Raw genomic sequence first — 27,299 nt, forward strand, 5'->3', positions numbered from 1 at the left:
CACAAGCCCTGTCACAAGCAGGGCTCTTCAAGGCTTATTTTCTTCTCTGCAGCAACCCCTGAGTTTCACACACAGGACGTCTCTGTTGGCTATCTGGAAGAGGAGACTCCTGCCCCAGCAGCAGCAGCCCAAAGCAGCAGTGAGGAGGAGCTCAGAGAAGCTCCCTCCCCAGCACAGGAATTCAACAAATACCAGAAGTCTCTTCCCCCACGATTCCAGAGGCAGCAGCAGCAACAGCAGCAGGTAATAGGTGTGACACTCCCACCCCTCTTCCTTTGGACCCCCACCAAACCATTGTGTTTGCTTGGTTCTCAACACAATCAGCCCCAACTAACCAACCGTCTTTGGGCTGGGAGGTGGTAAATAAGAGTTTTACCCTGGCCTTTTTCAGTACTTTTGATCACAGATGTATCCTGTCTGACGGGGTAAAAGGGCTCTATACAGGTTACATGAATTTTATGTGCACCCTGTGATGCTGGAGCTGTTGTGGCTGGGGAGAGGCGTGGGCAGGCCAGGTTTGTCACTTGCCTGGGGGAAAAGTAGACACTGCTGTCAGAAATATCGCCTTGTCTTGCACGGTTGTCTGGGTGTCTCCTGCCAATGTGAAATCTTAGGACTACGTGGTTTGTAGCAGAGCTCTGGTTTGCAAATGTGTGTATGCAGGAGAGGCTGGGGATGTTTCCCTTCCCGTGTCCAGAGTCAAGAGAGCAGCAGTGGCTACCTCGGTACTTGCTGTAGGCCTGATCTGGTGAAGTCTCTAATGCCTTTAGCTGGCAGTGAACCTGGTGAACATCTGTTCTTATTTCCTGGCACAAGATGAGAGCCGCTGTTCTTCAGCACTGCTGCAGTGACAGGGAGCTGAATGTACAGGCCAAGGGAAAGGAAAACCTTTGGGGATCGGCTGCTTCCATTTCACTTGGCACTTGTTGTGCCCTTACCCTGTTAGCTGTGGGCAGCCATTTGCTTGCTGGGGCAAACTGTGCTTAGGTTGGCGGGTGGTTGGACTCTGCTCCTGGGCTGAATGTGAGACCTGTGAAGCGGCACACTTCTGGTTCCACCTCCTGCCTTTGCAGAGGAGAGGTGGGTCCTCTGCATCTGCTCTCATCTTCTACCTACCCAGCTCTTTTTCTGTGAGGCTCTTTCAAATCAGTATTTTCTTTGTACCATAAATGGGTTTGGTCTTAATTGTTTCACTTTTGTTTCACTGAAAACTCTCCTCTGGGGAGAGGCCAGCCTGAACTGATTTATATGTCTTGCCTCTTGCCTGGCCTTGCAGTGCTGTATGTGCCATACATACTGTTCAGCTCTTCTTCCTGATGCAGTGAGCCTCCTTAGGGGAGCAGAGTCAAAGCAAGGGACAGAATATTCAGGCTTGAGATAATGCAAAGTTAATTGCCATTCTTTGTAGAATAATCACTTGAAATGTGATATAATCAACACTGCTGCAAACCTTAGTGAAGAGCTCACATTTGGCTTTTGCTTGGAAGCTCAGTAATTGCTCTTTTATGGATGTTCCCCTGTGCTTGTTACTGGGCAGTTGACATTTTCATGATTCAAATGTACAGCAGCAAACGCTGCCAGTGTTACTCTTTAAAAGAGATGCTCTTAAACTAAAAATAATTGGATGTCTTTGCTGTCATGCTAATAATACCACAGGTCATTGCTACTGGAAGAACATGAAATTTTCATTTTATTTTCTCTTATCCTCTGTGTCATTAGTGTATATGAGGCAATTTGTATTTTGGCTGGCTTGTATTGCTGCTTTAGTAGCAATGGTTCCATGAAAAGAACAAAATAAAAAAGTGTTGGTATCATTAGTGAAATATTTTCTCCAAGGTACTGGAGCACTAGATAACTCGGATATAATCTTTGCATTTATCTGAGTTTCTCTCTCGCTGTAATGACGTGTCAGGTTCAGATTTAAGGGTGTCTCTTGCTCTGCAGTAGGGGATTGGCTTTTTTTATAAACAGTTACAGTATCTGACACTGTTGTAAGCTTAGTAAGAAAAGATGGTGGAAAGTTTGACAGGTAAATAGATGTATTTCATGTTAATTGGAGCTGTTTACCTTTTGAAAGCTTTCTTTGGTACACAAAGCTCCTTTCAAACACAGGTGGTTCTTGGACCTTTAGCAAAAGTTAAAGGTCAAATGGGATCAGTGTCATGACAGTCCTCAGCTAAAGGAAGGTGAGCTGGCTGTGTGGGAGATGGGGGACAACCCGAAGGTGTCAGCCCATCTCTGGAGGATGCACAGGAAATACTATAAAATATTAATAGCTCTCTTAATTGAGCTTAGGCTGTTCTTATCTAATCTGTTCGGCTAACATGAGTAGAACTAATATATATGCACACTAAATAACTTATAATTGCATTTCCTCCAAAGAACAACCTCATCTGAAGTGTTTGGTTCCAGTTAGGAAATTGTGTGTGACAGGAACCTGTCCTGTATCTCACAGAAGCGTTGAGAAAATGCAAACTCCAGTGTTGAAGCTGATCCCTTGCATTTGGCCATGTGGTGTGGCCCATAGTGGTGTGAGATTCTGACTGCAGCATATTCTGGCTGTTCTGGGTATTTGGAGAATAACAACTGCCACGTTCCCAGCTGGTAGTGAATCGCCCTTACCTGCTCTGCCCTCCCATCTGATCTGTTTCTGAGCCTCTAACACCTGGAATGTGTTTTCCTTCCGCTGGCCAGTTTGCAAGTGTGATTCCTGGCACCATGACCGTTCATGTCAAACGGCCCATCCTTCTTCCCTGCAGGAGCAGCTGTACAAGATGCAGCACTGGCAGCAGCAGCAGCAAGTCTATCCTCCCCCGTCCCATTCCCATCCCCAACGGACATTTTATCCGCCACACCCCCAGATGCTTGGCTTTGATCCTCGCTGGATGATGATGCCCTCTTATATGGACCCTCGCATGGCCCAGAGTCGCACCCCTGTGGATTTCTACCCTTCAGCCCTTCACCCTTCAGGTAAGGTGTTTTCCGTGTTTCCCTTCATCATGGCTGTTGACTTGGTCCATATCTGGAAAGTTGCTGTGCTTCACCCACCTTACCTCTGTCCAGACTTTGTGTCCTGGCTGGCTGTGATTGACCTTCTCTAGGGATGAGAAAGAGCCTGTTGCAATGAGAGCTGGTGAGGGAACAGAGGAGGTTGGGAGGGAGGACACCTGCCTGTCCATCCCCTGCGCTGCAATGGGAGATCTTCCCTAACAGCTTTGGAGCCTTAGCGGGTATAAAAGCAGATCTTGCCCCTTGGAGGAGAAGGATCAGTTTGGGAGTTACTGTATCATGTGACATCTTAATAGACCCCCTTCAAGAAATGTGATGGAGAAATTCTGTAGTTCCTGAGCTGTGTGCTCCCAGCACCTTCCTACCTTGTTACTAATCTTCAGAGGTGTGAATATAAACATCAGGATGTATAAATCGTTCCCTTGAGTTTGTGGTTTGTTTTCACACACCTGTTTGCTTCCAAGCCAGTGATGTTCTGCCAAATAGTGTTCTGTGCAGGCTGGGCTCTGAAAGCTGTGTCACCTTCTGTGCCACTCCAGGTGTTTTTCCCAGCTGTGTATTTCCCAAGCACAGGTTCCCCTCTACCAGAAAGGTTTCCATGGCTGCAGTCACTTGCAGCCCTGGAAGGGGAGTCAAGCTAGCTGTGGATCGTCAATTCTTCTTGGCTCTGAGATCCTAGTGTTAATGGTATAAACTCTGTCATGACCAGGAATTATGAAGCCCATGATTCAGCAGGACTCCATCGGTGGCAGCAGCTGTCGGTCTGAAGATCAGAACTGTCAGGCAGGGCAGGCAGAAAGGAAAACTGCTCCTTTGGATCCTGTGCCAGTGTGGGGCCAGGAGAGCTACACATCTCTGCAGAGCAAAGGGTACTCCCTGTCACATCAAAAACAGGCTGACAGCATGGCCATGGAGGGGCTGCATGCCAGGTGAGTGCAGACATCCCCTGTCCTCATGCATACTGTGATGGGAGGTGCTGCCATAAATCATCTCCTACTGAAAAGCAGGTGTAGAGTTGAGCCAAAGGATGTCTCTGAACAGGCCAAGGTAATGATCTGGTAGCACCCTTACACTGTTGAGTGTTTATATCGTGGAGGTGCTTACAGACTGAGCTATCCAGAGTTTTTCTCTATCTGATGCCAGTCGAGGCTGACCAGCTTGGAGCCTGTTCAGTAGGAGAGAGGCACTTGTCACCTACGTGAGTAGGTACAGAAAACAATGAGTCAAAAATTTTGATACTTTGTAGTTTGTCTCCTAATTCTTTGGGCCTTTCTGAAACCAATTCCTTGTTTTCAGATCTCCACATATGTTGGAGGCTGAATCTCCCTTTATTTCTTAAGTTTGCTGCCCATCATAGGAACTGCTTTCTTTATCCTCCATAGATTTGACAAACCAGGCAGTAAAGCCTGGGACCACAGCAGGTCTGCCCAGCATTCAGGTATTCATAGGCTCATTGCCTCATGACTTAGAACAAACCCCGATTTATTTATTTGTTTCCACCTCTTGTGCCCAGCCTGGGCCCTTGGAGATGTGCTGTGCTCTGCATTAGCTGGCTGACTTTTGTTTGTTGTTTGTTTCCTTCTCAGGAATGACAGTTACTCTGCTTCTTCTGGAAGGCCAGAGAGTCTGAGCACCCAGCGAGATCTCTTTGAGGAGAGAGGGGAGGAGTACTTGAATGCTTTTGACAAGAAGGCCCAAGCAGACTTCGATAGCTGCCTGTCTTCTCAGAGGATAGGCCAAGATCTCTTGTTCCAGCATCAGGAGACCGTGCAGGAAACCTGTCCTGCTGGCAACCGCCATGCAAACTTGAGGTGTTCACCCCTAGAGCCTGATTTTATCCAAGCAGAGAAGAAGCCTGAATATAATGGCTGGGATATCAGCCACCATCAGAAACCTGCAGAGACCGCAGCAGAAGCTGCCGAAGAAGTGCCCAGGGATGAGCAGTCATTCAGTGCTGACCCGTGGAAGAAAGAAGGAGCAAATACCAAACAGCCCACTGAAGAGACAACAGAGTGGGCTCCTGAGAACCGGAACACCAGTGGTCAGCACCAGGAGCAAATGGGGAGGACGCGGCGATCAGGCCCGATTAAAAAACCAGTCCTGAAAGCTCTCAAGGTGGAAGAGAAGGAGAAGGAGATGGAGAAGGTTAAACTGGAGGGAGAGGACACCTCACGCCCACTGAAGGAGAAGGCTGCTGTTCAGAAAGCAGAAAATGAGCCAGATGATTCTGCAGCCTTACTGAACTCCACGCGTTACCTGCTGGATGACAAAGGTTCTTCCCAAGCCAGCCTTGCCCGAGAGGCTGAGAAATCCCAGGAGGAAGAAGAGGAAGAAGAAGAGGACGAGAAGCCGGAAAGAACCTGGGAGAACAAACTATCCCGAGAGTCTGGTGATCTCCCTCCCACAAAAAGAAACAACTGGATCTTCATTGATGAGGAACAAGCCTTTGGTGGGAGAGGTCAAGGGCGTGGGCGAGGGAGAGGCTTCAGAGAGTTCACTTTCAGAGGCCGAGGCACCGTTGTGGGCAGCCGGGGAGTCTATAACAACCAGCGGAGCAGCCGAGGGCGAGGGCTTCGGGAGTTCAACCAGCCAGAGGACTTCCCCAGAGGCAAGCCAAGGCGCCGGATTGCGAGCGAGACGCACAGTGAAGGGTCAGAATACGAGGAGCTCCCCAAGCGTCGCCGGCAGAGGGGCTCGGAAAACAGCAATGAAGGCTCTGTGCTGGACAGGGAGGACAGTGATTTGAAAAAGGGAGACTTCAAAGAGTCTTGGAGGTCCAACAAAATCTATTCAGATGATCACAGTAGTCTGGATCCTAAGATGAGGGCTCCAAGAGCTTTCGGGAGATCTCTGCCGCCAAGACTGAGCAACTCCGGCTATGGGCGAAGGGGTTTCATGGGTAAGGAGCCCACCCAGTGGCAAGGCAGGAGCGGGGGAGCAGGGTGGCAAGAGTACAGCCACACCTCTCCATCAGACAATTTTGGGAGCAGGCAGCAGTCTGACAGGGACTACATTCAGGATTCTTATAAACACGTGGATTCCTTCTCCAGCCGGGTTTTTGACGAGAGTCATCTGGATGACAAAAGGCACTTTTTCCAGGAGGATTACTCAGCGGATCAGGAGAACATAGAGAACAGGCCATTCAGGAGGAGGCGTCCCCCCCGCCAAGACAAGCCCCCTCGATTCAGGCGCCTCAGGCAAGAGAGGGAATCGGTTGGCCAGTGGAACCCTGAGGAGGGAGGCCCCAACCTGCTGCCCAGCCAGTGGCCTGGACGACCCAAGCTGACCACCACAGAGAAGAGCAGCATCTCGGGCAGACGGTCTCCTGAGCTGTCCTACCAGAACTCATCGGACCATGCCAACGAGGAGTGGGAGACAGCATCTGAAAGCAGTGACTTCAGCGAGCGGCGGGAGAGGCGAGATGGAGTTTCAGAGAGCGAAGGCCAGCTGGAGGGTGGCCTCGGGAGTGGGAGCTTAGGAGAGAAGAGGGAGCTAGCAAAGAGGAGCTTCTCAAGCCAAAGGCCGCTCGTCGACAGGCAGAGCCGCAAGGCCGAGCCAGCAGGGTTTGCAGAGCAGTCCATCAGGACTGGTGTAGGAGCAGCTTCCAGATACGAGAGTCAGCAGAACGGGACACTGATAAAAAGCAAAAGGTAAAGTTGCATTCTGATGTACAGATATCTGTTATCTGATATGCAGATATTGGAGGAGCAGAGAGAGGCTGGGCTGTGGGTGAGGGGCTATTGGCTGTGTTTCTTTTCATCTAGTGCAGGTGAGTTCCTGCACTGTTTATCCAGCCTTATGACATCCAAGGGTTTCTTCATTGTCTGTTTTACAACTGATGGATGTCTTTGCTTCCATGCTGGGAATCCAGGTTTATGGAAGTTGCTGAGATGCTGTGGGCATGACATGTGCTGCTGCTCTTTACCTTAGTGTGGGGTCAAGATAGCTCTCTACTCTCTGGACTGCCTCTCACTAGAGGCATGAAAGATAATGAAGGAAATCCTGGTCCTTAGCTGCAGATCTGTTGTGTCCTTTCTCTGTTATCATGGGTCCCCAATGGAATGTAACAGAGCACAGAAGTGAGGGTTGGGTTCTCCTGGGATAAGGTGCTGTGAGCTGTGCGGGTTGAGCACCTGGATTCCCAGTAGTGTGGTTGTGGCATGAGCACAACGTGTGACATTGCCAGTCCTAGCTTTGCCTGAGCAAATATTTTCTTAGACCTTGGTCGAGAACGGTGATGAATAGCAAGCAGTGGCCTGGTGGGAGGAGTTCCTCCTGAGAGTATTTTAAGACAACTCCGACACTAGGGATTAAGTATTTCCTTGCAAATGTCTTGTGAAAAATCTGATGATCGACAGGATACTGGGTTAGGTGGGCCTTGGTCCTGGGCCAGTTTGACAGCTCCCTTGTTACCCTTTTCCTTTAACAGGAACAGGAGAAGAGTCTTGTGCAGTTGCATTGTATTGGGTTTAAAGCACTGATAAATAGGCAACTTGTTCTTTGTTTTCTGTCCTCTTGTGACCCATCTCCCTCAACTCCTGGATGTAGTAACTAATAGTAGTTTATATGGAAATAAGGGGGAGGAAGCTGATGTCTGGAAAGACGTATGCAGGTAGAAAGGGAAAGGAAGGGAAGGGGGGAAGCTTTTTTTTTCCCTCCTTCTTTAACCATGCCTCTCTTGTGAGTTGAATGCTTGGGAATGATGTGTGGTTGGTGGTCAAACGGGCAAAAAAAGTTCTGGGAGAAACAAAATGGGAAAATTATTGTTTTTTTTTTTTTTTTTCTCAATGTCATCAGCCTCTCCCCATCTCCCTTCCCCTTACCTGATGCTTGCCAAGAAATGTGTGTTAATTGCAAAGAGGAGCAGGGGTGCTGTTAAGCAGTGTCATAGGAGAGCAGGAGATGCTGTACAGAAGCGGCGCCCTCCCCATGGGGACAAGCTAGGGTACTAGCTTTGTTGTGGGGGCAGCGTGTTGGTTGACTCAAGAGTACAGGTGGTGTTCTCTTTCCATCCCCCTTTCCCAGTAACGTCCTTGTAATGGTCTGTGTGCCCAGAATTCAATGTCCACTTCAGTTGAGCAAAGGCTGGGGAAGCATGAGGTGTGATTAAAAAAAATGGTAAAGAAAATATAGCCCATATATTTTCTTCTTGCTACTTTTACTCATGTTCTAGTGACAGATCTAATTCCTTTCTCTTCTTTCCTTGTAGGTCTCCAGAAGAAGGAGGGGGCCTTGGCAACACCAGTGGTGGGAGCAGCCACTCCATTTACAGCTTGGATAGGGTCTCCCATGCAAACTCAGAGAGTGCTGAGGGGCCAGGTAAAAAGCCAGAGAAGGAGCCCAAATCCACTGCGCAAAGAACGAGTGAGAAGGGAGAGGCCTTGTCACAGTTTGAACTGAGTTATGGAAGTGAGTGTCATAATTAATTTGTTTCTTTAAAAGGATAACACATTGTGGCTGACTTCAAGCCAAACTGATTCAATTCAGTGTAATTTTAAATATCATGTTAGATTTTTCCATTTATTTACACAAACAATAAAATTTTAGTGTATCTGAATAGGGAAGACATGGAAGACAAAGATGATTTTAAATTTTAAACCCAAACTTCCAGCCAGCTCTGACAGTCTCTCAATGTTTCTTCTACGGAAAGTTTGGTTTTAGGGAGAATATTTCCATATTTCTATTTAAGATGTTAAATTTCAAGCCCAAAATACCTTATGTAGTGCGAAGGAAGTTGAAGTGGGGAATTTGAGTCTGAGCTCATAGCAGGGAGGCAAGAAATGAGTATCTCTGAAACTGTTGGCATTAGGCCATGACTCAGCTTCTTGCCGTTTGTAGAACTGAGGTTTTACATCCCGAGGTGATGGGTGTGTTTTCAAAAGTACATGTGCCTGTTTTGTCCTTGCTAATATTTGGAAAGGTGTGAGGTTTGTTTCAACTGATACTACACCTAAAGTTACCAGAGTTACCACATGGCTCACGTTCCCAGCTCTCCCAGCTGGAGTGTGCTCATCTTGAGGCAGAGGAGAGCAAAGCCCTGCAGGATAAAGTGACTGGTAGATGTCATCAGATTACCATGGCTTAGTTTTTCAAAGCTTAGCTGCAGTGCTGCTGGCTGAACTTGTTTGCCTGTAGCATGGATCCTATTTGGAATGGAATGCACTCTTTAAATGATTGCAATTATAAAGCTTTATATGCATACACACATGCACTGTTTTTTTCCCCGTCCATGCTTTGTTCAGGTACCATCATCGATAATCGGGTGTCGAACACAGCAGAAGAGAATGAAGTAGGTTCTATGGCAGGTGAAGGCTTCATTGAGGTTCTTACTAAAAAGCAGCGTCGTTTGTTGGAAGAGGAACGAAGGAAGAAGGAACAGGCTGCTCAGGTGAGGAATGGGAGGCAGAAGAAGCTTAACCTGACTCATTGTTTGGACTGCAGTCAGAGGAACAGGGCCCCAAAAAGTGTTCGGGTGAGCAGAAAAACATGCCGTTGGCCAAAGTAGTACAGATCCTGTATAAGGCTCCAGAAGCATATTTTGGCTCTGATGGGTAGGGACCATTGGTCTGAAAAGGATGGTTAGATTTCTGACCTTGTTTTCTAGCAGAATTGTTAATTGTGAGTTAAGGAGGGTTTTCTAAAGTGATCCTCAATCAGAGCAACTTGGCTCCCTAAGCCAGTTGCTGGCTGTAGTTGGTGGGATACTGGGCAGCAGTGAGCTGTGGAGGACCTCTGCGCTCTTGGTGTGTCAACAACGTGTTCTGGCTAGAACAGGATGTGGTAGCTTCCTTGCTGGAGGTGTCATGTTTGTGTCTGGGCACCTCACCAGAAAGAAACAAACAAACTGGAAGAAGCTCTGACAATTTTGTGTTCGTAATAGGGTAAAGGAGTTGATTTACAAGAAAATATTTAAGACTGCAGTGAGGATAGCTTAGCTAAGTAATGTTTATGAGGGGGCATTTGTCTATGTGTACTGGCAGCCTGCAGATTCTAGGGGGATACGAGAATATTTTGACACGAAAGGAGACTTAATGAAATCTGGAGGACTAAATGCAAATGAAAAGCATCGTTGGGAAATGCTTCCTGACAAGGAGGGCTTGTGGTAGGTTCAGAGAGTCTCTCAAGCAAAGTTATAAAAGCCTGGTTGCTTGGCATCTTTAAAATTAAGCTGAGGACAGTGTGTGAATGTGCAGTGGGAAAGGTCTTGCAGTTGCAGAGAAGTGCTCTCTTTCTATTCAGATCTTGGGTCTGTGAAAGAGCCATCTCTGTATTGTGAAATTACCAATCTTGCTTTAGCTGGAGTAAAAGAGAGGAATTAAGCAGCCCAAGTCTGTTGTAGTGTTAATTTTGCTTTGCTTTGTATCCTATCCCCCCACCTCCCCAAGAGAAAAAAAAAATCTCATGCTGCTGAAGGCAGCTTTTTTCACTGCCTTGTTAGACTGGGGGAACCTCCCAGTAGCCACAGGGTCCATGGGGGGGGCGGCAGGGGCGGGGAAGAGCAAGGAGGGAGTCAGAACTACTTTGCATGGTTCTGTTACATGATTTGGGGGGTTTTCACATTGCAGCATTTAGAAATGGAGGGTTTGAACTTGCCAGGAGCAGACTCTGGTTAGCCCAGTGTGGTGACAGGTCTTATGGTCTGTGCCTTTTCTCTCTCAGGCACCAGCTAAGGCCCGCGTCCTTCAGTCTCGCATTCCTCCTCGATTTGCTAAGAAGCAGAACAGCTTGTGCTTGGAGCAAAGTGATGTAACAGTTTCTGGAAACAGCCTGGGCACAGAGATCTGGGAGAGCAACAGCCCAGGTAAGTTTGGGTCGGTCTGTTCTGGAGTGTTTGACACAGCCGGGGAATCCTCTGGTGTGTGCAGGAAGGACAGGGTGTCTGTTCTTAAAAGGAGACAGCCTTCTCTTGTCTGATGCTGGAAGTGGGAGGGGAGCTAGCAGACACCTGGAGTAGCATCTGTTCAAAGCTGTACTGTTCAACCATCCTTCTCCTCTTGCTGACCACATCAGTCTCCTAATCTATTTCTTGGGTCTTCTTGTAACATCAAGATCCTACATAGCATTTTCTAGTCTGCTGGGCTGGATCTACTTCAGCCATTTTCTTACTTTGCCTTCCTCTGTTTTCTCATCCTCTAGCCCTGAATAGCTAGTACCTCCCTTGTTTCTATCTTTGCTCTTTCTCCTGTTGTTTTCATGTTCCTTAAGAAATCTCTTCCCTGTTCTCTGCCCTTGCTTTCCATACCCTGTCTTCTCTGTCCTCTGTCATGTCTCAGCTGAATGGGCAGCACTAGCTTTCTGAGACAGTGAAAAAGTCCTACCTCATGGCTAGAAACTGAAAGTTAATAGTGTAACATGCACGGTGTACAAGGTGTGCTCACAGTTGTGTTTCAAGCAGCTGAACCCTGCCCTCCGTTCTCTTCCAGCTCTTTCCGTTCAGTCTCCTGGCAGTGATTCCTGGAGCAAGCCTGTAAATACCTTTAATGGTACTGAATCTAGCACCGCTGAGGTAAGTGGCACCTAATGTGCTATTCAGGTATTGTGTGTATAAAATATTAACATAGGTGGCTTATGCTTCTCATTGCTCCATCTGTGCTTAGCGACTCTCAGCTCTGCTTGTGCAATTTTAAACTGTCTCTTTGCAGTTCTAATTTTGAGCTTGATGCTGCTCAAATCTTGACCTAGAGGGCCAAACACTACTTGGTGTTACATGTGGGTATAAATCTGGAGTAACTGTCTGGTAGAGCTATTCCAGGGTTATGCTCCTAACTGGACGCAGAGTGTGGTCGAGGATGGTGGAATCCCATAGGTCATGTTTGTGTGCCTCATGCCTGTGAGCAGTGTGTAGCTGTAGCCTTAATGCAGGGAGGGCGGAGGAGGACGTTCCTGAATGCTTCACCTCTGGAGACCAGAGTTCAAATCTGGTTTGGGTCACAAGTGAAATGAGTTTGGCAATCTCAGCCTAGTTGCTATGTGGGACACTTTTTCCTTATTCTAAAGCCATGGTCCAGTTGGTGCATTGGTTAACCTGTCTCAGGGTTGTGTAGAGCTGAAGCAGCAGTCAAGGGATGCTGCAGGTCAGGCCCAACTCCTTTGCAGTTAACCAAGAACGTGATTTGAAAAGGGGACACGGTCTTGCTGTTTTCTGGGATTTTTTTCCTCCTTTGTGGAGCTGGGTCGGAGTCTGGGGCTTTTAACACATTTCGTGCTTTGCATAGCAGGGTTTTAAAAGCAGCCAGGGGGATAGTGGCATTGACTTGAGCGCGGAGTCTCGGGAATCCTCCGCTACCTCCTCTCAGCGCAGTTCTCCATATGGCACCCTCAAACCAGAGGAGATGAATGGGGCTGGCCTGGTGGACCCAAAGCCTGACTGCCAGAAGGAGCAAGTGCAGAAGCAATCTGATAAAAAGGTAATCTGGATTTGCAGCCAAGCCAGAGCACATAGTGAGAGACCTTGTGAAGTGGTTGTGTTGTTCTTGATAGCATTTTTAAGGCTTGAGATTGGGTTATTCAGTCTTTGTGTCTCAGCCTCTCTGCTTTCCTGTTAAGGATTCAGATCAAGGCTCAGGACAGAACAAGGAACACAAGCCTGGACCAATCGGCAACGAACGCTCCCTGAAAAACAGAAAGGGTTCGGAGGGAACGGAACGGCTGGAAGGGAATATTCCCCCTGTTAATGGGGTGGAAATTCACGTGGATTCTGTACTTCCTGTGCCACCCATTGAATTTGGAGTAAATCCTAAAGTGAGGATTGAATTTAATTTTATCTTCTTGGTGATTTGAGCTTGTTGAGATATGAAAGGTGATTTGAGGCAGAAGGATTATTTAGAGGAAGCTTCCAGCTGTAGATTTGCCTTAGATTTCATTACTGACACAAACCAGGTACTCAAGATGTCTTGGCAAACACGTAATATCCTCTTGGATTGTCCCAGGGACCAGCTGGGGTGGTAACAGAGGTGAGGGACAAGATTATGGCCATCTAAGCCTTTGTGTGCCTCTGGGGGTTGCCTGCTGCTGAGTGCTGAGAAGTGTCTTTTTGTTCTCTTCCAGCAAGTCTTACTGGAGGACAATCTTTAGTTTCTAGTGTCATGATTCAGGCTAAAGTCATTCACCATGAGAAGCAGATGGGTGGCCCTTGGACCTGGATTTGAATTTTGTGTATTTTGATTTTTCAGGACTCTGACTTCAGCTTGCCACCTGGTTCTGCCTCTGGCACTGCAGCTAACCCTGTCACCAAGTTGCAGGATGCCTTGGCCAGTAATGTAAGTATTTCTTTTTTTCTTTTGGCATTGATTCATCGGAGATGCTCCTTAGTTAAACCTCAGATGCTTCCAAAGAGAGCAAGCATACTTCTTTGCAGTTGACTTCACACTTAATGCTTAGGCAGCACACATGACTAAAATCCATAATGGAAATCTGTGCCCTCAAGGTACCTTGATAAAATGGGCATCACTAGCTCAGAAGTGACATAGGGAGCAACTCCATTATCATTCAGTGACCTGTGTAAAGCAAGAGGTATTGCAGATCTGAGATCACCGTTCTCCTCCTGTGAGAAACAAAAGAGTGCTGGTAATGGACATGATGCAGATAGTGGCATTTTTAGGCCCGGACTGCCACCTTCCTCAGAAGGTCTCATCTGCCACAGTAAGGCAGAGAACTGTAACATTAGCCAGGTCCTGTTGGAGGTTTCCTAGCTTACTCCAGCCATCTGGGTATTTCATTATTATATGTGAAAGAGTGAGCACACCAGAAGCTCAGCTGTGGACAGCAATGTGAGAAACTCATAAAGCTGCTTTTGAAATGTCTTCAAGCTTGTAGGCCGTTTGATTTTGGAGGTTTGTCTTAAAGGGTGTTTCTTTTCAGAAGTGCTCTTTCAGAAACAGGTTTTGTCTGAAATGTAGGTAGGTTCCAAATACGGGACAGGAGGGGGAACTTCTCTGCAAATTGAAGTTACTGGGTCAAATTGATGCTTAAGTGGAAGCTGGTGTAACTTGACATAGAGGGTGTCATTGCACATCACCGAAACTTCATTTGTTCCAACAGCAGAATGGATTACGGTTGAATGTGGTACTTAACTCCTGCAGTACCACTGAGGATTGAATCCTTTGAGGTGTAGTTACTAGAGCTGCCAGCTGAGGCTCTGTCAGCCTTGGTAGCTTATGACATTCTCATAAGAGTTTATAGAGTATTCACCGTTTACGAATCTCCCCTCAGGCAGGGTTAACGCAGTCCATTCCCATTCTGCGAAGAGATCATCACCTCCAGCGGTGCATTGGCCTGAACCCAATGTCCTTCCCCACTGCAGACCTTACTCTTAAGGTAAGCAAGCTGGCATGTGTGTTTGTCCTAGGCACGGATGCCATGTCTCCGTGGCCAGAGTAGTAAGGATGGAGAGATCTTTCCCAGAGTGTTCTGTTAGGTACTGCTAAATATTTAATTAGCTTCTGGAAAAGTTGTGCATATATGCTCTTCAGGATGGGTGGAAGGGTGTGTGCTTCAACAGTCCTGGATGCTGAAGTCATCCTGGATTTTAGAACAAGTGCAACAGAGCTTTCCTACTATTTAAGTGTCTGGGTAAGATGGCTGTTCAGGGATCCTAGGTGCCTGATGGTTTAAAGAAGGAAAAAACAAACAAACAAAAAACCCCAAAACGCAAACATACAAACAAGAACAAACCCCAGAATAAACCAAAACAAAAAACACCATTGCCCCAAACCCAAAAAGCTCAGCAAATACCAAGGGCGACTGAGTGTTTGCGAAGGATGCTTGCCCAGTGGGAACTGGTGTGAAACCCCTTGACCTGAGACCCACCAGCTTTCTGCTATGACTAGACTAGATTGAATTTGAACTAATAGGTCATAGATGAGCAACTCTAGGCTTCAGTATTGTCCTCCCCATTTGAACTGTCTGTAGTTATTGTCCTTCATTTCCATAGATGGAGTCTGCTCGTAAAGCTTGGGAAAACTCTCCTAGTTTACCAGAACAGAACTCCCCAGGAGGCGCAGGTTCAGGCATCCAGCCTCCTTCCAGTGTTGGAGCTTCCAACGGTGTCAGCTACAGCTCTTTTGGTGGAGTTTCTATGCCTCCTATGCCTGTGGCGTCCGTAGCACCTTCTGCATCTATTCCAGGTACCCGCAAACTGCGGCAGCAGTATTTGCATTGTCTGGTAGGAGTCATCCTCGGATTCTAGTAGAGGAGAGCATGGTGAGAAGAGCTTCCATGTAAAGTAACTGGCTGGCTGGTATTTAACAGATTCTTGACAACAGTTCAGGGAAGACAGAAAGAGGGACCATCTCCCCACTTTGGAGAATGTTACTTGAGTGTGGTATAAACTTAGTACAAGGACGACTTCCCCTCTGTAGCGGCAAGTCTCTGTGATGTCTCAATAGATCCTGCTTACCCTTCACTGTGTGCTCAATTGAATAGAAGGGAAGTGAAGAAACCCATGGCTGAGAGACTTCAGCAGTCCCAATACAATATCAACCATTCCTCTGTTCATTTTGCTATTTAAGTCACAGGTTCTGAGCACCTTCTGCTCTTTGTACGTAATAGCAACAGCTTGCTTACAGTTTGCAAAACTCTGGGAGATGAGAAGGTGTTGCTGTCCTTGAGTTACAGAGGGAAAGCTTAAGGTCAGTCATGTTAGGTAGCGTGTATAGTTAGGGAGAGCAGCTGGAAAAAGGAAATGTACTTGGATTCTCTGGCTGCTGGATCCCAAAGAACCTCTCATGCATGCATGATCCTTCTCACTCAAGAATGGAGTGGAATACGCTGGGCAGAACTGACAGTGAGTGGGCCACTGTAGTGACTCTGTTACTAGCTTCCACTTGGAAAACAGATTGTTCCAAGGCAGGTGATTTCCTTCCCCACACACTCTAATTTTGCTCGTAAATCCCATGGTTCAGATCTGCACAGAACCACAGGAGTGGCACAGTGCTTTCTAATTAGTGCCACCCTTGGGGTGAATATGGCTGTTAGATCTCTTGTGTGAAGGTCTCGAGCACCATGTTTGCTCTTTCTGTCCCTCCTAGCTGCAAAGATGAGATGATTGCAGAGCAGGTTTCTGGCATTTAGGAACAGTTTGGAGTGCAGCTCACCAATTCCTGACCTGTTAGTGTCTCTGACTTTTTTGTGGAGGTGGGAAACCTGGGTTTACATTTAGCCTCTTAGAGAAAAGTATGATTAATTCTCACAAAGCCTGCTACTGTAAGTAGCCTGCTGGCTTTGGTATGTGGACTTAGGAGTTTTACAGGCTCTTCTGAATGGGTACTGTGTTTGTGTTGACTTCTGAGCTGGTTGCTGAGATGTAGGAAATAGTCTTGCCTGCAGGTCTCTGCAGTGTACTGTGCCTGTATCTCTCCCGTACCTTGAATTTACAGCCTGCCTTCTCTGATGTTTAGGTAACCATATTCCACCCCTGTATCTGGATGGCCATGTGTTTGCAAGTCAGCCCCGCCTGGTCCCTCAGACAATACCTCAGCAGCAAAGCTACCAACAGGTAAGGGAGAAATACAACTAGCTAGTGGTTTCTCAAGAAGTCGTCAGGGTGGCATTTAAGAAATGAGGAGCCCTTTATCTCTCTGATAGCCCAAAGAGGCTTACATGTGGCTCCCTTTCGGTTCCTTGAATGCTGCTTCCCAGTGGGTGTCAAATAGAAGGGAGGGAATTGAGGGTGTTTTCCCCTTTTGTACCAGTGCCTTTGGACTGGGTTTAACTGAAGCAGATGCAGAGGTGTCTGTGTGAGGTAAAGTGACTTTCAGTAAACTCCACGCTCAATACTGATGAGCAATTTCACTAGCCTTAGTAAATAGGGTGTTGATAGGGTTGGTGAGAGTCCCTTCAAGGTAAGAGTGCAGGCAAGTGAGAGCTGGGATTGCCAGTGCCTGTTCTGTATGTGGAGCACATTGGTCCCCTCGTGCGTCCATCAAATGCCTCTTGCAGGCATCAGTCTTCCCTCTCGGGTGCCTATGCAGTATCTTCCCCTGCCAGTGTGCTGCTGTTCTGTGGAATGACGCAGGGGCTGGGTAAAGCTGCAGTGTAGGTAATTGTCATGGCAGATTGACTCACAGAGGAAACTGATGGATTTTTAACAGCCTGGGAGAGTTTCTGGCTCCTCTTGTACCTCTGTCATCTTAATTTCTTCTGCAGGCTGCTGCTGCTCAACAGATTCCCATTTCCCTCCACACATCCTTACAGGCCCAAGCTCAGCTTGGGCTGAGGGGTGGTCTGCCTGTTTCCCAGTCCCAGGAGATGTACAGCTCCATACAGCCCTTCAGGTAACTGCTTCCAGTTTTTCATTACCTTGTGGTCTGAACTCTTATGTTCCTGATGGCCACGTACATTGATCAGATACTCCACACTCTTTTTCTCTCCCCCCTTTGTTGGCATCCTGCTTCCTTCCTCTAGTAACATTGCCAGGGTGGAGAGCAAGGATATCGGGGCACATAAGGCTCTCTAGCATGTTGGGTTTTTTTGTAGGTTAATGGCAAAGACCATCCTTGGAAAATTATGTTCAGTTGCTCTGCCTACCCTCTCAAATGGTGAGGCAAATCTTCATGTAGAAAGAGGAGGTTTGTGGGCTGGCAAGCAGACTTATTAGTGAGAAAGCCAGAGCTAACAGCTTACTCTATTTGGCTTACTACTGGGGAGAAGACGAAGAGACAGCTTGAGCTTGATCAGAGCTGAGTACCTGCGTAGCAAAATTAAATAACTGTCTCTATTTGATACAAACTACAAGACGAGAACAGAACAAATGCCTGTGCTTTGAAGAAAAAATTGTAAGATTCAAATTAGGAAATCAAATGCAAGTGTAGCAGCAGCAGTACTTGGCTACAGGAACTGCTTACTAGAATTGAAGGAATGAGACGTCCACTTCAGAGTTGGTCTGGCTGTGGGAATCATACTCTGTACCCCCTTCCTTGCATGAGATGAGAGTGAACGATCGGAATAGTCCTTCATGGCCTCAAAAACCTAGACACTGAGGTTTAAAAAAACCCTTACTTTGCTAGAGCTGTTTGAATCTATAACTTCTGATTCTTTTCTGCTTTGCAAAACTGCTGCAGACTTCTGGTAACCTGAATCCTCCCTTACTACTAATCCAGAGCTTATTGTGCAGGATATTGATGCATCAACTTTGGATAGGACACAATGTTATTCTGTTGAATATTCCTGCAACAGAAGGACATGGTTGTAAGGGTTTAAAAGTGGAAGTGAAAACACCTGTAACTAAAATGGAAAGTGGCATCACAGCTTATTTCTAAGCTGTCAGTTTAGTAGAGTCTGAGAACTGCTTGCTGTTTGCAGGCCAGATATGGTTTGGCGGGGGGGTGTGTCTGTAGTCTCCAAAGGTTTTCTGTGTAATGACTTGAGCATGTTTTTTTTCTCCAGGTCTCAGGTGTATATGCACCCCAGTCTGTCTCAACCCAGCACCATGGTCCTGACAGGAGGCACTGCTCTGAAGCCTCCGTATTCCGCCTTCCCAGGCATGCAGCCCTTGGAGGTGGTGAAAACCCAGTCTGGGTCCCCCTATCAGCCCATGAATGGAAGCCAGACGCTGGTTTATGAAGGCCAGATAAACCAGGCGGCTGGTATGGGAGCTTCCCAGATGATGGACTCTCAGCTTACACAGGTTAGGAGCAGGGCTTGCAAGCCACTCCCTTGTACAGGCTTTTTCACAGCCACTTGTTTCTGAGACTGGTTTGAAGCTAGTATTTGTGCTGAGTCATGTGTTTGTGTGAACTGAGCTCTTTGTAAAGAGGCAAAAGATTTCCCCAAGAGACTGTTCTGTGAACCACTGTTTCAAATGTGCAGCACCTTATTTAATGAGATTCTTGCTAATTACTTGTCTGTCCCTGCTGAGATGTCGTTTTGTAACTTGGAAGTCCTCACCCTCAATATAGATGTTTCATGCAGGTCAAACCTTGCAGTGCTTCATGCATAGGAGGCCGTGATGCAATAATTGTCCTAAAAGTACCTTTTCCGAGAGCCAAATCCCAGTCGTCTCCAGATATAACTCTGCTGCCAGGGTAACTAGGACCTTATATTAAAAGCTCATCTCCTCTCAATTCATTTGTTATCCAGGTCTTATTTACAACCTCTGCTGATCTGTTTGGCGGCATCTTAACAAGAATTTAATTGTACGAAAAAGCTTTTCTAAAGCATGGTTCAGTTAAAGACATTGAATCTTACTGGCAGCATAGCTGTATTTGTGGACATGTGTTCTGATTCACTGGAGAAGTTTGATACTTTTATTAAACTCATCTTAGATTAATTTTGTGCAACATGTTAAGGTTTATTTTTTGTTTAAAGAGGGATTTTTATGTTGTGACTGACATGAAGAGTTAATCCTGAAAGTAACTTAGCTGAGGAAAATATAGAGAATACTGGCAAACTAAATATTTGAAGAAATGCTTTATCCATCATAAGCAGTAACTTGGTCTCTTTTGCCAGCCTTAGATTTATTTATGTATTTATTTATTACAAAGTGTTGTCATAGAACCTCCCAAATCCAGCAATTGTGAGAACTGCCAGATGAATTAGATGGAACAGGAGGCTCTTGAGTCCTGAGCTGCATTTTTAAAAAATTACTCTTTAATTATTGCCATCATCAGTTTGAAGCTCACTGCAGAACATAGAGCTGAGGTCACCATCGCTTTCTCTAGAGGTCCAGTTCCCAAAATGCTTTGGCATGAAAGCATAGCAGACTTTCTGGTTTGGCATCAAAGCTGCAAACAAAACGCTTGACACTGAGCTGTCTGACATTGCCATCATATTAAGAGAAAACACACTCATGCAGCGACCGTGAGGAAGACGAAGAACTGGATGAAGGTTCTAGGTGAGGAGGAAAGCTCTGTGTCTGAGTGCAGTTATGTTACATCGATGCCATGTTAAAAGCCCAGCTGATGGGGTGTTGGCAACACTACCAGAACATGCATTTCAATGTGTAAGTCTCTCTGTTCCATTGATTTGCATTTATTCTGTGCCAGACTGCACTGTTTGTGAGATTCCTCTTAGCAATGCTGTGCTTTCAGGGTATTAGGAGACAGCGTGTCAAACACAAGGCTGTTACCACCATCAAGTAACTACATGTCCTTCTCACACAGCTAACAATGCCTGTGCCTGGCTCCCAGCTTCCTCTGCCCCGCTATGGCTCTGGCCAGCAGCCCCTGATTCTACCACAGTCCATCCAGCTCCCTCAGGGGCAAAACCTGCCTGTAGGAGCTCCCCGAAGAATCCTCCCTCCTGGATCCCAGCCTTCTGTTCTTGCTACCAGCAGGGAGGTAAGGATTAACTCCGGCGTGCTCATCTTGGCATTCATTAACCCCTCCTGCATTGAAGTTTTGCTTCTTGATCTTGCTTGTTAAAGGGGAGACTGGCTTGTTTGGGATCCTTAAATATCAAAGCCAAGGATTGGTGTTAAATTGAAGGAGCCCTTTTCCCCTCATCTCCAAAGCACAGGCCAGCAGTTTTTCAGGTTTTGCTGCTGGTCATCGTTCTGTTTCCAGGGAGCCACATCCTGCCTTGATCCAGTTTGGAGTCTCCAGTTTTATTACATGTTTACACAGGTTTCCCCAGAGTGCTTGAGGGGTGGTGAGCTCCAGACACAGTTGGAATACTGCCCAGATATTTCACACTGTTGTGAAGCTTGTCCATTTGAGTAGGTATATTAATGTCATGTCTGGTTTGATGGATTCGTATCATAAGTTTGTCTATTATAGGGGAGAGAGAGCGCACAGCAGTTAACTTCCAGGTTCTGTGTTTGCTTGTGCTGCTGGCTTGTTGGTTTAATACAAGCAGATTATTTCACTCACAAGCCTCACTTTCTTCACCTGAAAAATGTTTCTTCTTATAATGGGCACAATGGGTAGAAGGGCAAAGATTTGACTTAAGTGTTGATATGAAGTAATGAGTGATTTGTGAATGCAAAGATGATACCCTCTCTCACTCATTTTCCTCTGTAGTCCTCCCAAATGGAAATGAAAGGGTTTCATTTCTCCGATGGTAAACAGAGTATGTCCTCCGGAGGGTCTGTACCATCACCACATACATACAGGTAAAATGTGTACAGAACTTAGCCTCTGTAGTCAGAATGGGGAAGAAGTAGTGTTCCCCATTTGCAGTGACATGGTGCATGCATCATCCCTGTACAGGATTCACTTGCATTTTCATGTGTAGAATGTGCTTACTGTAGTCCAAATATCAAAATCCACAATCGTGGCTTCCGTTTTTGGGTGTGGGCCAGTGTGTATCTGACTTGGCCCTTTGTGCTTGTGGGAAGTGCATAAAGCTATTTGTTTACTGTGTCTGAAAGAGAAATTGGAATTGGTGGGTGCTTTTGTGTCTTCCTTGTTAAGGTGGAAAATTTGAGGATCATCGAATAAACGTTTTACTTTTCAGCATGGTCCTCAAGATGAGAGGTGCTGATGTCTAGACATACCAAACCTTCAGGGCACTGAGCCTTTTGGGACACGCGGTTACTGTATATTTTTTTTTCTCCCAACCAATCTATGTGTTGTCTCTTGGGCTGGGGAGCTCACTGGTCTGCACAGCACAGACTCGTGCCCTGTCTACTGCTGCTTTCTGCTGTCTTTTTTTGCTTTCACACATGAATAAGGTTCTCATTCCATTGTAGAATTTACTCCATGAATATTGTCGACTCTTCGATTTCCAGGCCTAGCTCTGCCAGCCCAAGCGGGAAGCCGTCTGGACCAGCAGTTAGTATGGGCTCTGTGCAAGGACACTATGTACAACAGGTAGTGTACATCAGGACTTTGTCTGACCAACAGTATCTGCTCTTCTGTACTGTCACGCTTGTGCCTTGGACTTGAGGAGTGGCAGAAAGACCTGTGTCCTTTGGGAGCTGTTATTTTCCCTGTAGGGAGAGTGGGTGGGCGGGTGTTCCACCGAGTCCAAGAGTAATGCTGTGTGATTCGAAAGTCAGGAGAGATTAGAGGATTACTTGTTTTACAGTGTCCGTGGTGTGTGTTGTTGAGTTTTTATGGGTTATTTGCATTGCCAGACATGTAAGACACTTATTGATCCTTACCTGTAAGGTGTTTTAGGACAGCAAAGTGTGACAGAACAGAAGAAATACCTGATTTTTGGAGCAAATTTGATGTCTTGCATGAATGATGGTTCACAGTTTGTTTTTTGTATCTGCCTAGAGGTCTCTGTGCTAGCTAATGCTTTGGTTTTGTATGTCAAAAGGCAAAGCAGCGGGTGGATGAAAATAAAGCCAACCTGGGAGCAGTAAAGCTGCAAGAAACAGCCTCCACAAACCAGATGAAGCCAGTGCGCACAGGGGCGATCAAACCTCAGGCGGTCAAAGTGGAGGAAAGCAAGGCCTAGGAGCACCTCTGATGCCCAGCTGGTCCTGCTGCCTGAGAGGCACTGCAGCTTAGACTGGACCCCACTGGATCTCCTGAAAAATCTCTCCCTGCCCCACATTGACTGACTACAGTGACATCATCCAAGTCCCTCTCCCAACAAAGCAGTTTGAAACAGTGGATATGACATTGACCTGCTTGCTTTAAAACAAACCAACCATGTGACTTTTGAGTGGCTCGAGCCATTTTTTTATTTTATCCCCCCCGCCCCCCCCGCCCCATCCACAGGTAGCTGTGATCGCTCACTTGGCAAAGCCCATCCTTCTCCTTCCCTACTTCTGTCTCAGCAGAGTGGCAACTGGGGGAGAGGGGTTAGTTTGAGGTTTTTCATTTTAAAGGCAGCTGAGGTTTTTACAAGAAAGCTATATCTTTGTTTATAGCAGAACTTTTATATGTTTCTCATTTCCCCCTCCCCTTTTTTCTGCTTTCCTCATTCTTTCCAGAAAAGAATTCCCTTCAGCTAAAATTGTGTTCTGACAAAACTCTGCTTAATTTTATATATGGTTCTGTGCTATGTTGAGAATCATGACTCTTCTAAATTGAATTTGTTTGGGTATATTTTCCCCAGATGATTTAGCCTTTCAGATTATTTGATTAAAAAAAAACAGGACAGTTATGGCATTCATTAATTTTTCAGTATTTTTATTTTAAGCTAGAAGCAGCGCTTGCGTTAGAAGTAAATGTGTACTAGAGGTATATAGTAGATCAGTGCATTAATCTTTAAACTTGCACCACTTTAATTGTAGCTTTGGAGTGCCTTGTGCACAACAAAATGTGGCATTTTCATTTTAAGGAAAAAAAGCCCCACCAAATTTCTGTTGCAAGCTCATCTGGATCTAGGGGCTTTTTTTTGTGTGTGTTTGGGATTTTTTTAATGACTGCCAAACATACAACAAAATGCAAATCATAGATTTATGAAATGTAAAATCTGTTGAGAAAAATCTCCTCACCGCACATGGGTCAGAAGAGTTGGCTAGAGCCAACGGGTCTGTATGGACTACTTTTTGTAGTTGTGATGCTCTCTTATGCTCCCTGCCTTGGCCGCTCTAATTCTTCATGTCTCCAGAGACTTGTTCTGTATTGTGTTCATCCCTTGGGGCTGCTCTCCTAAGCTTTGCTCTTCTCCCTTTTCCCTAGGTCTTGCTTTCTGTTCCTCTAACTCATGGCCTTTTGTAAAATTTGCATAGAAACGCATCGGTAAGGGAGCCCCTCTGTGAAGCAGCCGTTTTAGCACACTTGGAACCTCTTTTTTTGTGTTGGAAGCGCATGGTTACAGAGGCAGTTTGGAATCATCCTTCTGGTCTCCTTCCCCAGATGAACAGCAAAGGGTTCTTTATTTCTGATGTAGCTGCATGTAGTGCGTATACAGCGTCATCACCTTACACTTACCAATATTTCCAATACATCTTACCGATACTTGATCTATGAAAGGAAGGTCCCAGTGGGAGGGAGTTGGGGTTTTATTTCTTTGGTTGTTGGGTTTGGTTTATGTGCGTGTGTGTGTGTGCGCGCGTGTGTATAGATTTTAGGACGGACTCACAAGTTCCTGAAAGTGCTTGGAGTCCTTCAGCTGACAGTAGTCTTAAGTAAACTCAACTACTTTCAGCTAACTTGGTTTGTGCTGTTTAGCTCTTTCAAAATGTAAAGTAGGCTGGTCACTCTGGAGTGAGGGAAAGAAAACTTATTTTTGCAGGAGATGATAGCTTGCTAACTGGCTGTGCCGTCTGCCTCTGCTAGGTGGCAGCAAGTCATTTGTTGGTGGTTCCAAAGAAGATATTTTGAACAAAGAATGTATTTGGGAAGGGATCTGAAAGGTGTTCTTGTTTCTTCATTTGCTTTTTTCCCCCCTTTCTGGGAAAGATCCTTCATAACTTTCTAGGGATGCATTTGAAGTTTTAAGCTAGGTATAAATAAGAATTTTATACAGTAGCTTTAAAGAGCTTAGAAACCTAAACTAACTTAGAGATAGTAATGTCCCCTCTCCACAGGCGTCCCCATTGACCGTGGCAGAGAACCCGAAGGGAAAGGGATAGGATGGTACTTTAAGAAAAATAAAAGCTCTTTTTTTTTTTTACTCATGTTTTATGGATTTTTAACTTCAGAGCAGAGTGTGCCAGTATCTCTCTAGCATCCTCCTTAAAGTACAGGGTTTGAGATTTAGTGACAAATACTTCCCCGGCCTTCAGATGTTTCCCAGACCTGCATCCTCATCTGCTAGCCCTGCTCCCAACATTTTCCAAAGATTGCTCCACCAGTAAGTGATCCCAGCCCCCTTTCTGTTTTCTTCCTGGGAATATCATGAACAACAGAATTGTCTGTTTTTTCTTTTTTTCTTATCCTTCTGCCCAGCTGGCCCTAGCTAATATCAGCCCAGAATCTAACTGTAATGGCTAAAGAGACTTATCCGAGCCCCCCTCTTCTCATCTCTTTCCTACCCTAGACACACTACTTAAGCTTTACAAAGACACTAACCTCTTTCCTCCCACCTATATGACTTCAAAATGGTCAAATGTGTTGGAGAAACTGGGTTATTGCTAGATACAAGTTATTGCAGTCCCCCTGGTGTAAATGCCATCAGAACTACAATACTTCCTGTTGAAAAAGGTCACCCTTCTTTCTCTTTTAACCCCTCCATTCCTTCCCCCAACAGAATAAAACACTAGAATTTATTTATACGTATTTGATGTTGTAGGTCTAGGTGAAAAAGTAATTGTTTCACTGCTCTATTTATATATTATGTCTGAATTATTCTGTGCAGGAAAGGCCAAGAAATGCATGTGAGCTTCATTCCATTCCTCACCTTTGCGTGACTGTCAGCTGCAGTTGGCAAGACTCTCTTTCACTTAATGGAGTTTTGTGTGATGGAAAGCAGTTTTAGAGCCCAAATTTCTAAGGTGCAATATCCTTCTTCTCTGGTATATATTTTTGTTTGTTTGTTTGTTTAAAGCTAATACAAGGTTAGTGTAGTTTGTGGTGCTCTTGAGTCAAAAGGAAAGTCTCTGATCCTCAAGGTGCAGAAATGCCAAGGGTGCTGATACGCTGATACAAATTCAGCTTGGGGAAGAGAAGAATGGAGATGTCTAGAACGTGGATATGGCTTATAGGGGGATAATTCTGCTTGCCGTCTCCACTGCTGAAGTGTCGGGCCGTAATGATTTATTCTTTTCCGAGTTGCTTTTGCTTTGACTGGAAATCAGCTACCAAATTGCAGGCTCCTTCTGCTAGGAAAGGTGCAGTGGGAGGGAGAGGTGGAATCCATATTTTTAGCAACAATGGGTGAAGCAGAAATATTCAGAGGCTGACTTTGCTGCTTTTTGTTCAGCTGAAGGTCTGAAGCACGTGCGTAAACAGTTCTTTTATATGCAGTGATTCATGGCCTAGCAGCTGCATTCAGTGCTGCTTTCCTCTCCAGTTCAGCCTGCTTTTAGCTCTTAATTAAAAAAAAAAAAAATTGATGTTAGGAAAGAAAAAAGAAAAAGAAAAAAGGCGCTCTAGTATATTTGTAAATGACAAGTGGAAGCAGCACAGTCACCCGTGAAACAGGTATTATTGTTGATCTTCCATAGTTCGCTCCTGGCTCTGCCACGCGGGAGCTGTACAGTGGTCAGTAACTCTGAATGTGTTTGCAGCCCATTGGACTCCATATGTGTTTGTGTTCATGCAGAGGCACTCTATTTAACAGTTTCCTTGCAAGAATGCTGCAAAGCTACAAGCTGCCCTGTGGTTCCTGTGTATTTATAGATAGATATTAAAAAATGAGCCTAGCATTTTTGCTATGTCTCACCTTTTGGCAGGTTACTTATATTCACTTTCAAGCGAGCGCCACTGCATGCCAAGGACTTGTTCTGTTGCATTTTGTTAACCTTCTGTTTTGCTTCTGACTGGTTAAGCACAGGTTAATTCCTTGTAGCGCGGGTTATTTTTGACATATAGCAGCCCAGTTTACCTGTAAGAAAGATGCATTTATGAATAAGAATTAATTTACAGCAGGCATCGGGATACTTGGTTGTGGCCCATCCACAGAAAAGGTGCATTTTGCCGAAGCGGTGGAACTGCTGGCTGTGAAGAGACAGCAGCACTCCAACTACTTTTTTTTTTTTTTTTTTTGGGTTGTTTGGATTAAAACAAAGACCACCAGATTTTCCTAGTGGCCATAGACACCCCCTTGGGTTGAATGGCTCGTCCTGGCTCCTCAAGATGTCTGCAGCCACAGCCTTGACCATTCCCCTGGGAATCACAGCAGCAGCAGTGAGGCGCTCACCCTTTAGCATGTCTTGAGGCGTTGTCCTTAGCTGGAAATCCTTCCTCTGGTTCTGTATAAATTGCATTTGTTGTTTCTCAAGGGGATATTGTACTCCTTAAAGCTTTTAACCTCATGACCTGTATAGTAAATTTTTTTTGGCCTTTCCTCTCTTTGTCTTTTCATGTAGACCAGATATTTGAAAGGGCAGACGATGGATAATTGTGTAACGTGCAACCTGTTTATATTTTTTGGAAACATTTACTTGGACCGGAACTCGAATCACGGAATCACCAGGCCAGTTGCGGCACACTCTTTATTGCCCTTTTTCCTTGTTTCAGTACCTATTGTTTCTCCTTTCAAATATGTGATTGTATTAGCTCTTTCCATATGAAAGAATTCTCCTTATTTAAATAAAAAAAATAAAAAAAAAAAAGCAGATTATGCTTTTCTCAAATTCCCAAGTCCCTTGTCTGGTTCTTTTGGTTAAAAGACTTGCATGTATGTATATATATTTTTTTTTTTTCCCTTCAATGGAGGTGGCCAAAGCACTGATGTGTGTGGCCGTGCTCTGGCAGGGACACACGGGGACGCACAGCTTTTGGGGCGCTCCTGCGCCCTCGGCGGCGGTCGGTGGGAGGCCGAGGGCCGCGCTGGGGCTGTGGCCC

General features: G+C 45.8%; 1 protein-coding gene and 1 non-coding gene across 13 annotated transcripts in view; both read left to right on the forward strand.

Moving 5' to 3' along the window:
* Nucleotides 1–22,930, forward strand: part of PRRC2B (proline rich coiled-coil 2B) — a 47,483-nt gene extending 24,553 nt beyond the window's left edge. For 4 of the 12 annotated variants that reach the window (XM_087752774.1, XM_087752775.1, XM_087752773.1 and 1 more), the window contains exons 13-32: nucleotides 53–243; nucleotides 2,760–2,970; nucleotides 3,719–3,938; nucleotides 4,596–6,659; nucleotides 8,219–8,418; nucleotides 9,252–9,397; nucleotides 10,669–10,810; nucleotides 11,433–11,515; nucleotides 12,225–12,416; nucleotides 12,556–12,750; nucleotides 13,182–13,268; nucleotides 14,221–14,325; nucleotides 14,942–15,134; nucleotides 16,407–16,504; nucleotides 17,155–17,282; nucleotides 18,394–18,634; nucleotides 20,109–20,285; nucleotides 20,967–21,058; nucleotides 21,638–21,758; nucleotides 22,213–22,930. In XM_087752774.1, the coding sequence (XP_087608900.1) occupies nucleotides 53–243; nucleotides 2,760–2,970; nucleotides 3,719–3,938; nucleotides 4,596–6,659; nucleotides 8,219–8,418; nucleotides 9,252–9,397; nucleotides 10,669–10,810; nucleotides 11,433–11,515; nucleotides 12,225–12,416; nucleotides 12,556–12,750; nucleotides 13,182–13,268; nucleotides 14,221–14,325; nucleotides 14,942–15,134; nucleotides 16,407–16,504; nucleotides 17,155–17,282; nucleotides 18,394–18,634; nucleotides 20,109–20,285; nucleotides 20,967–21,058; nucleotides 21,638–21,758; nucleotides 22,213–22,353 (5,027 nt within the window). In that variant the 3' untranslated portion in view covers nucleotides 22,354–22,930. Of the gene's footprint in view, nucleotides 1–52; nucleotides 244–2,759; nucleotides 2,971–3,718; nucleotides 3,939–4,595; nucleotides 6,660–8,218; nucleotides 8,419–9,251; nucleotides 9,398–10,668; nucleotides 10,811–11,432; nucleotides 11,516–12,224; nucleotides 12,417–12,555; nucleotides 12,751–13,181; nucleotides 13,269–14,220; nucleotides 14,326–14,941; nucleotides 15,135–16,406; nucleotides 16,505–17,154; nucleotides 17,283–18,393; nucleotides 18,635–20,108; nucleotides 20,286–20,570; nucleotides 20,663–20,966; nucleotides 21,059–21,637; nucleotides 21,759–22,212 lie in introns of those variants that run through there. The other 8 variants (XR_015703665.1, XR_015703666.1, XM_087752779.1 and 5 more) reach the window with 8 other exon arrangements.
* LOC148056236 (small nucleolar RNA SNORD62) lies at nucleotides 15,376–15,463 on the forward strand. The gene has a single exon (XR_015703816.1). It is a non-coding gene; the product is annotated as a small nucleolar RNA SNORD62 (small nucleolar RNA).
* Nucleotides 22,931–27,299: the final 4,369 nt, after the last annotated feature.

Source organism: Nipponia nippon, unplaced genomic scaffold (genome assembly GCF_047370975.1).
Source record: "Nipponia nippon isolate SJK-2023a ecotype South Korea unplaced genomic scaffold, ASM4737097v1 scaffold_16, whole genome shotgun sequence".
NCBI classification, from domain to species: Eukaryota; Metazoa; Chordata; class Aves; order Pelecaniformes; family Threskiornithidae; genus Nipponia; species Nipponia nippon.